The 9,040-nt window shown below is 38.9% G+C and overlaps 1 protein-coding gene across 1 annotated transcript in view; it reads right to left on the bottom strand.

The window, feature by feature from the left end:
• LOC107296299 (ADAMTS-like protein 3) overlaps nt 1-9,040 on the bottom strand; it is a 145,184-nt gene that overhangs the window by 63,425 nt on the left and 72,719 nt on the right. The window contains exon 6 of the mRNA XM_015825646.1: nt 3-135. Within this exon, the coding sequence (XP_015681132.1) occupies nt 3-135 (133 nt within the window). The remainder of the gene's footprint in view (nt 1-2; nt 136-9,040) is intronic.

Raw genomic sequence — 9,040 nt, forward strand, 5'->3', positions numbered from 1 at the left:
ACTTTTTTCTGAGGAAAGGTGTGTCTTAGTCTGCCCTCTCACCAGCCGGCAGGTGGAACCGTCACCTGAGCAGATGCCACAGTTATCTTCTTTGGCGTGACTCCCAAGCTGTCGATCACAGCCCACAGCCTGCCAATATCAACAGTGGAGTCAGAAGGACAAAACTGACATAGGCCACTCAGTTGTTCTAGAACAAAAATATCACATTCTCTCTTTCTAAGTTGCCTTCAGTCCCTCAAAAGCATAATTTGGTTTCTTAACATTTCAGTGGGAAAAGTGCTTTAAAGTAATTGTTCCTTAATGAATTTAAGTTTTAGGCCATAACAATTAACCCCTTCTGGTATCCCTGCCGAATAGAATAGAATAGAATAGAATAGAGAGTAGAGAGTAGAGAGTAGAGAGTAGAGAGTAGAGAGTAGAGAGTAGAATAGAATAGAATAGAATAGAATAGAATAGAATAGAATAGAATAGAATAGAATAGAATAGAATGGAGAATAGAATGGAGAATAGGATAGGATAGAACAGAATGGAGAACAGAATAGAGAATAGAATAGAATAGAATAGAATAGAATAGAATAGAATAGAATAGAATGGAGAATAGGACAGGATAGAATAGAATGGAGAATAGAATAGAATAGAATAGAATAGAATAGAATAGAATAGAATAGAATAGAATAGAATAGAATAGAATAGAATAGAATAATAACTTTATTGTCACTTTGAATGTACACTAATTGGCATACATTAAAATGAAATGTCATTGCATACAGCTCTCAAAGGGTCACCACCTCCAATTAACACTACCTAAATATGACAAAAATAAATAAATACAAAATTATGCTTATATGCAATTATGCAAATATTTAAGATGTCCTGTGTTAGTCAGCAAAACACTATTCTGTCTCCCAGCACTTGAAGTCAGAGAAACTCAATCACTGTGAGGTTAAAGAAGTTAGTTTTCATCACGTCCAAAACAAGAAAGCTTAAGCTTTGGGGAATTATTTGTTTCTAGACTTCTCCGCAACTAAGGCAGTGACAGCAATATCACTCTTAATTGGCAATATTGCAGTTTTGAGATCCTTATAAGTATATCTGTGCAGTTCCCAACTAACAAAATTCAATTTAAGCAGCTTATTGTTACATTTCCTTTCATACTCAATTTCTCAACCTCTTTTGGTACTTCAGGTTTCTAAGTCTATCTCAATTAAAAAACCTTGAGCTGCCTTGGGGGGAAAAATATTGCTCAGAATAAGCCCCCTGAGATCAAGTCAATGATTTAAGTCATGATTCAGGTTCTCTCCCATTGATTCGGTGTATCTACCAATCTGTAATCCGATTCTACCTTAATCCAACCCATTGGTTTAATTCAATAAATCTTTTATACATCTAGCCCTCATTCCTTTCTTCTTACAGGCAACACGGAGAAAATTAAATTAGAAGGAAAATGTTATTTGAGGGAAAAGGACCCTTAACCTTAAAGTAATTTCATCCTACTTCTGTATCAGCTTGTCAGTCTACAACTTCGAAAAAAAAGAGAAAGAAGTGCATACTTTTAATAAACATTTCTGCTTTTTCTTCAATGTAAACATTCCCCAGGCAGGATATAGGCATTTATTCATATACTGTTTTAAGCTGCCCCCTTATTTTCATAAACTTTTCCTCAAATATCTACACATTTGTACTGTGATTTGAATAGAAAGCGATATCACAACATTTGTAAACATACTGGAGCATAGCCTGTGTGAATTCTAGTACATTACACTCTCTCTCTCTCCCCCCCCCCCAGTCTAGCCTCCAGTGATGGAGCACCCCCAGGTTAATTGTCTTCACTATTATGAAGTTTCCTCTTAATTCCAGGTTGACCCCCTGTTCTTTGTGGCAGACCCTCAAATATTGGAAGACTGCTATCATGACACCCCTAGTCTTTTCATTAAACTAGACATACCCAATTCCAACAACTGTTCTTCGTATATTTTAGTCTCCAGGCCCTTAAATCATTTTATTTGCTCTTCTATGCACGCTTTCCAAAGTCTCAACATCTTTTTTTATAACGTGGTGACCAAAACTGGATGCAAGATTCCAGGTGTGGATTTACTAAGGCTGTATAAAGCGGTACTAATACTTCACCTTGATTTCAATACCTTGATTTCATGCGGCTGAGCTTAAAGGCTTGAATTCTTCTGAAAGCAACTGCAGTTCAGTAAAATAATTCATGATCACTTTTTAAAGGTTGTTTCTTGAACGTGGGATACATCTAATTTATTAAGAAGGCAAAGTTTCAAGTACATAGAAAACTGAGCAGGAAAACTGTCTGGCAAAGACCTCACTTAAATTCACACTTCATCTCAGCCAACCATAGAGGACCCAAGATTTCAACAATTAAAGCATTTGTTCAGCTTAATGCACCTCATATTGTTGGCTATTTACTGAGCAATGGGATTAACTATAAATATTACAGGCAGATTGGGAAAACATCTGCAACCTTTTAGGGCATATCCAGAAATAATTATAAATAGCTTTTTCCCTTTATTATTATTATTTTTTTTTTAAAAAAATAACCCTCTAGGATTGCCTCAAATGAAATAAGCGACAGTGCATTTAAGCAAAAGGAATTAATGGAAGAATTGGGACTGTGTCAAACTATTAAAACGAACCATCATCGCATAGCTGCAAAAAGTGGCAAAAATGTTGTAATGGTCAGATTGTAGTAAATGCTCCAAACAATAAGGGTTTGGTTATGTGTGTACATGTTTGTGGGTTTGTTTATTTGGAGAGAGACAGGGGGAAAAAAGGAGCATATGTATATCGGAAAAGCTGTGAAGTTTTTACCTATAACAGAAATGTTTAAAAATAGCTGGATGGCAAAAAAAAAAAAAAAAGTACGCATCATATAGGCGTTGCTTATCCAAAAGTTTTGCTTCAAAAAAATTCTGAATGCTTTACTCAAGCCAGAATATTATTTAAAGCCAATGCTTTGGTGAATATTTCATAATCAACACTATATTCAGCTAATGCTTTGGAGAAAAATCTTAAGGGTGGACGAATGCCATCTGAAGTGTTTTTCAATGAGTTGAATCCTGCTTTTGTCTTTATTTTGTTGAGAACTATTGCCACCTTCAACTAACTGATGGGGTGACATGTAGGTGATGAATCAACAAGCCAATGGGGTGGTTTTCCTTACTTCCAAAGGTAGGATCTGAGCAAACAGCTCAAAATGACAGCAATTTCCACTAAAAGTTAGAACACCCATTTAATAATAAAACAAGCCATCTTGGAAATTGACTCTCTCTTTATAGAGGGTTCAAACAGAAAGATTGGCAATTACTTTTCTATTCTTCTTTCTGAACTACAAATCTCAGGGTCCCTCGACCTTGGATGTGTGACTGAGTTCCTTAGACTGAAGTTCAACAACCTTTGGTGTGGGTGTTCCAACACCAGAGATTTTTAAGAACAGATTGGACAACCATTGTCTGAAATGGTATATAGGGTTTCTTGCCTGAGCAGGGGGTTGGACTAGAAGATCTCCAAGGTCCCTTCCAACTCTGTTATTCTGTTGGGTTGTGCATTCTGAACCACTCCACGATACACATTAGAAGCAGATCTGAAGATACCTAAATCTAGTCCTATCACCACGTCCATACCAATAAATTATACTAAAAGCTAAATTTCCTCTAATTCATTCTTTGGGGGAAAGAGTATTTTTTCTTTTTAAAGCAACAGCTTTAAAATACGAGAGAGACTGAAAACTACGGTTACTGAATAACCCACCATAATACAAACAAGAAGAGGTGAAGACTAAATTAGTCTGGATATATTAGAAGCAGTAATAGAACTTCATAAATATTTCCCAAAATGTAAATCCAGAAATCAGCACAAAAAAAATAAGTTTCCACAGCTGTTTCTATAGTTCTCCCTTCTCATTTGGATTCAGCCAACAAATTAGATTTAAATGAAAACCATGAACACAGGATGTTTCATTTCGATATGTGAAGGTTAATGCAGAACTGGCCACATTAAGGAATGTTCATTTCTTAAGCAGATGGTAGGATTTAAATGTCACCAAAAAGAAAGGCTGGAGGGAAAGTGGAGAAGACAAAAAAAAAAAAAAAAGCAAAGTCAAGACAGTAAACATAGCGCTATCTAACACACTGATCATGCCGAGCAAAGTATCTTGAGAAACTATTTTAATCTTGGCTTATCCAAAGAAGTTACATGCTGAGTGTAATGAAAGAAGCTTCCACAGTTCACCTAATTCCGGTCATTCTCACAGAATCCCAGCCAGAGGGATGGGAAAAATAAGTGTAATATTACTACCAGTGGCAGTGACGAGATCAAGTGCTAAGATTGTGCACTTTTCTTTGCGACACACAACCACCCTGTGAAGATTTGCGAGTGATCTGAAGGCAACTGCCACAGAGGAGAGAGAGAGAGGCCTACCTTGTGTACTGGCCTCTGAACTTTACTTATGCCTTTGCTTTTGATAAGCAACTTGATCCCTAAGGGAGCATCAAGGGATCTAGTAAATATTTCCTCCAATTGCCTTAAAAGTTGTAAAACAGAAGACCCTTGAATTACTGTATGTCCAATTGGAGAAGTGCCACCCAGCTTCATACCTTTGCTGAAATTCACCCCCCCACCCGAAGATGGTTGGAATAGCCCCCAAAATAACTTCACAGCCCCCAAATGAGGTCACACATGGTGAAGAGGGAGCTTGAGTTTCGAATATGCAATGCCACCAACGGATCACATTTTCCCTGTTGCATCGCCATCTAAATTGCGCTGCTCCTGCCAAACCAGAAGGAAGCAGACTCGGTCTTGCTCTGTTGACGGACACTGGAGTAGCATGTCTTCATGATGACAATCCATTATGATCTGCCTTAGGTGCTTTGTGACCCAAAATGGGATGCCAGGTGTTTAAAACAAGCAGTTGAGTGACCATATGGTTTTCCCCCCATAACATTTATAAGCCACAGCTTCTTGACATGTGTTCATGATGGGAGCAGGAAGGATTTTAAATGCAACTCTGGGGATTTCTTTTCACACTAACAAGAAGTACAAGAATGAAACAATTGGAAATTTGTGCTCTATCATATAGTTCCCCAGTCATGCGTGCTTCCTCTGCTGGGAATCTATTGCTATCTGATCTCTTGACTTAGGCTTAATGGCCCTTCATATGAGCAACATCTGCAATGGTCAAGAGATCTGTCCCGCCCAACAGAATTCTTCAAGTCTTAACATTTCAAACCCAGTTCTAATAACCTTCTTATATATACAATATAGGGCTTTTTTCCCCTGAATTTGGAACTTATTAAATTTGGAACCTATTAAAGCACGAAGAACTTTTTATTTATCAAATGTGGGCTGCAGATCAGAAGAGCGTCCTACACCAGTGGAAAGACTTTACTGTAGCCAACTTAAATCCTGGATGGAAGGTATGGTTACACTTTCTACATGTGAACTGACTTTCTACCAATATCTTTCAGGTCCTTCTGGACAATTTTGTGTCCTTCTGGCTCAGACAGTAGGTAGAACATTGGAGCTCCTTGGACTTCCATTAACTCAAATTTCAGCATGGAATAGTAAGGCAGAGATTGCAGGTAAAAGATGGGGATATGGCCATCATTCTTGACCTGTTTGATGCTCAAAAAGAGTGAGCTTCTGCTTGATCTATTGCTTGGGGGACAGTTGTTCGGTGAGTTGGCAGATGATCTCTGCTCCTGGGTAACAAGAAATGGTCTCACTCCCTTGCTCATAGGAGAATTTCTCAAAACCTAGAGCCTTTTAATTTGGAAACTCCAAATACTTTATGTGGTAACCAGAGTCAGGCAGAGGTATGATTAAGTGTCCCAAAAGTGCTTTTTCAGGAGGCAACTGGATTTTCTTGTTTTTTCTTTGAAGATGTTTTGCTTCTCATTCAAGAAGCTTCTTCAGCTCTGACTGCACGGTGGGGAATAGAAGGATTTATACTCCTTGCAGACAGCTGGTCATTTGCATTCTTGAGGTCATTTAGAAGTTTACCTGTGTGTCCAAGATGTCTCACTGCTCAGGTGACCCTGAGGAATGGCAAGGGTGTTCTTGGTGGCTCCTTGATAAGGCTGTTGTTTACTGTTGAATTGTTTGTCTAAGTTGATCATGGGGTATTTTTTACTGCTTGATTGTTGGTCTGGTGTAAGTCAACCCTGAGCTACAAATATGTTCTTCCGTTGGATTTCTAATACTGTACAAATAAGGTTAAATAATAAAACAAGGCCTAAAAGCTATTGCTAAACTCTAAAAGTATATTTAAAAAACCCTACTTACACATACACACACACACAGTTGAAATACTAGAGACTGATGCTCAGACAGCATTAAACATTTCGCCCTTCCCTTCTGGGGAATATACTAAAAATATAGCAGTAAATATTAATGAAGCAGAACTTGTCAATTCCAGATACAGATTTTTTTTTCCCCATGATAGAAGAAAAATGGCAGAGAGAGGGCCATTTTCATAGGTGTGGTGTGTTTGTTTTTAACCAAGGTGGCTACACTGTTATGTGCTGGAGTAATTGTAGGTAGGAATGAAAACTCCATTAAAATCACATAAAATCCAGGGCAGTGCACCGTAAGGTTGTCGTAATCCCAGTGCTATATTTTTGCCAAATGTCTCACTTTTTCCCTGAGTGCACACCTACTCTTCTCATCAACCATGTCAAAAGGTTTTTTTGAATTGCTCACGTTCAAGCGTTTAATAGAATGGTAGTAGCTACTTTGCCAAAAAGAAGGCTAATTGCAAAACCATGCACACGCTAGGTAAAATTATTCCAGTATTTATTTTTTTTTAAAGGTGGGAGAGTCATATTAGTTAAGAGGCACCTTTGAGGTTGGGAAACTCAAAGCGAACCTTTATCCCCATTTTTTTAATCTATATGTGTGGATACTTTTACATTTTGTGTTTCAAAACTGGTTCACTGCTAGCAAAGTGTAAGTAAATCCAGGCTGGGATATCTCTGTAATCCAAGCTTTGCTAAATTTATTGCTTGTTTTCAGATATGGCTCTGGTTCCTTGTGCCTGACAGTCCTTGAGCAAGTGGTCAGGAAAATAATTGCCCATATTTCTTCACAGCCACTGCTAATCAGAGAGGAGTCTTGGCTACAAGAGATTTGGTTGGCACAAAACAGTACAGCCTAAAGTGGCTGATTTGGTTGGCTGGCTGCAATATGACAGCTCATAATAGAAAAACACAGTTTATTTTTCACCAACAAATCATATAACTGGAAATCATTACTCCTGCTTTGTTTTAAATGTAGATTACCCTTAGGTCTGAAGCCAGAATCCTGGATTACTCCTTTGTTGTTATTAGTTGCGAAGTCGTGTCCGACCCATGGACAACGTTCCTCCAGGCCTTCCTGTCCTCTACCATCTTCTGGAGTCCATTGAAGCTCAAGCCTACTGCTTCAGTGACTCCATCCAGCCACCTCCTTCTCTGTCGTCCCCTTCTTCTCTTGCCCTCCATCTTTCCCAGCATTAGGCTCTTCTCCAGTGAGTCCTTCCTTCTCATTAGGTGGCCAAAGGACTTGAGTTTCAACTTCAGGATCTGGCCTTCTAAGGAGCAGTCAGGGTTGATCTCCTCTAGGACTGACTGGTTGGATCGCCTTGCAGTCCAGGGGACTCGCAGGAGTCTTCTCCAGCACCATAGTCCAAAGGCCTAGCTTGTTTTTATTCTTTATCCATTTCTTCTGGGGATTGGCTGAACAAATCCAGAGAAAATGTCAAGAATGGTGTAGGCTTGCTTTGGATTTGCTACATAAATTATTATCTTGCCATAATGTGAAGCAAAAAGATAAGCCGCCATGTAATGTGGTAGCAAGTCAATTCTCATATCCTGAGAAGTGACAGCAAAGGAAGGGGATGTCACCTTAGAGACAGGGGAAGAAAGCTTTGTAATCTGATGCAGCCCATTACGTATCAATCAGTCTACTTGTCATAATTAATAGTGCATAGGCTCAACAATCTAGTGAAAACTATGTGGCTGGGTAAACAGGGAGCAGATTTTAGCAGAAGAGCAAGCAAGCTTGGAAGAAAATTGTATGACCTTGGATCAAAGGTCCAATTCTAGCCCCATTCTGCTTAAAATATTGCTCTCCCTTCCTTCTCCCCTGTGGGAGCTATCGGAGCCTCCATAAATTTTAAATCTATTTTGGACATGAGATTCTGGAGGAAACTTGAATTATCTTCAATCTGCAGACGCCTTTTGCTGCTCATTCATCAGTTCTATGAACACACTTATTTTAGAGTCAAGTGTAAGTCCAGGGGCCTCTCCCAGAAGGAATTCCACACAGAAAGAAATGAAACAGGGTACATTTTAGCACCTTTATTTTTCCATTAACTCTCTGGTTAAATGGGTCGTTGAACAAGCTGGCTATTCCCTCATGGCCTTTGCACATTTTATTATACAAATGTTGCAGCCATCAATTCTCCAGGCCTACCGGGAGGAGGAAAGTATTTGTACTAAGCAGAAGAACTAGATGTTAGATATTAAAATCAAAATTATATGGGGTTTTATGAGGGACGGAGGGAGGGAGGGAGGAAGAGAAGAAGAAAGGAAGGAAGGAAGGAAGGAAGGAAGGAGATGAGGGAGGGAAAGAAGGAGATGAGGAAGGAAGAAAGGAAGGAAGGAAGGAAGGAACGAAGGAAGGAACGAAGGAACGAAGGAAGGAGGGAAAGAAGGAGATGAGGAAGGAAGGAGATGAGGAAGGAAGGAAGGAAGGAAGGAAGGAAGGAAGGAAGGAAGGAAGGAAGGAAGGAAGGAAGGAAGGAAGGCTAACCCTGAAGGTGGATCTAGATGGGAATTTAGTCACGTTTAGTTTAGTTTAGTTTAGTTTTATTAAATTTATACCCCGCCCTTCTCCCGGAGGACTCAGGGCGGCTTACAGCCAGTTTAAAAACAATAATACAATACAATACAAAATTTAAAAGTGATTAAAAATAAATATTTAACTAGGCCGCTTCTACTAAAAATTTTGTTAAAACCAATTTAAAATACCCCTAGGCCAGTCC

This window comes from Protobothrops mucrosquamatus, unplaced genomic scaffold, assembly GCF_001527695.2.
Source record: "Protobothrops mucrosquamatus isolate PMUCROS unplaced genomic scaffold, P.Mucros_1.0 scaffold2735, whole genome shotgun sequence".
Taxonomy (NCBI): Eukaryota; Metazoa; Chordata; class Lepidosauria; order Squamata; family Viperidae; genus Protobothrops; species Protobothrops mucrosquamatus.